The following is a 744-nucleotide window of genomic DNA, read 5'->3' on the forward strand; positions in this document are numbered from 1 at the left end:
ATTACATGATGAAACACTTAATCCATTCACTGAGAGATGTGGTTGCTATAGGAACTGAGGCAGATGTCCGTCTCAGTGTGCAGTCCTGAAGTCTGTCCAAGGTTCTCTTGCACAGGACCTCACCTAGCACACAGGTTTTTAATAGCAACCACACCAGGCTTTGCCTGGCTCTGAGATTATTAAGGAGAACTGAACTTATCACAATCAAATGAGTAGTGATAATAGGAAAACAGGCATTATAGAACTTAATTTTTCCAGGTTGTGCGCGGTCATTACAAAGGACAACAGGTTGGCAAAGTAGTCACTGTTTATCGCAAGAAGCTCTGCATCTACATTGAGAGAATTCAGCGTGAAAAGGCCAACGGTGCATCAGTCTATGTTGGCATCCACCCTTCAAAAGTATGTAAACTTGGTTTGGGCAAGCTTATATGGGCATCTTGAAGAGATGAATTTTTACTTTTTGTAGATTTTATTTCAAAGTTTCCTCTGACAAATTAGATGTCATTTGTTCGACTTTTTAGTATACATAAAGGAATCTTAACTGCTCTACTTGATAAACGTAATTTATATTTAGTAATTTAAAATTGTGGTTAAAGGGATTTCAGGAGTCTTAAACATCCAATAAAGTAAGTTTTATCCCCAAGTTAAATGGCAAAGGTTTTTTAAAAGGTAAAATATAAATACAAGTATGTTGTACACTTACTACTACTTTTGACCTGATTGAATGAAGAGAGGCTCCTTTGC

General features: G+C 37.0%; 1 protein-coding gene across 1 annotated transcript in view; it reads left to right on the forward strand.

The window, feature by feature from the left end:
- The window catches only part of LOC119587191 (60S ribosomal protein L26-like), a gene marked incomplete at its 5' end in the record, with an annotated part of 7,058 nt that overhangs the window by 6,094 nt on the left and 220 nt on the right, over positions 1–744 (forward strand). Inside the window, 1 exon segment of the mRNA XM_037935955.1 lies at positions 259–399. Coding sequence (XP_037791883.1) covers positions 259–399 — 141 coding nt within the window.

The sequence above is a fragment of the Penaeus monodon genome, chromosome 22, assembly GCF_015228065.2.
Source record: "Penaeus monodon isolate SGIC_2016 chromosome 22, NSTDA_Pmon_1, whole genome shotgun sequence".
NCBI classification, from domain to species: domain Eukaryota; kingdom Metazoa; phylum Arthropoda; class Malacostraca; order Decapoda; family Penaeidae; genus Penaeus; species Penaeus monodon.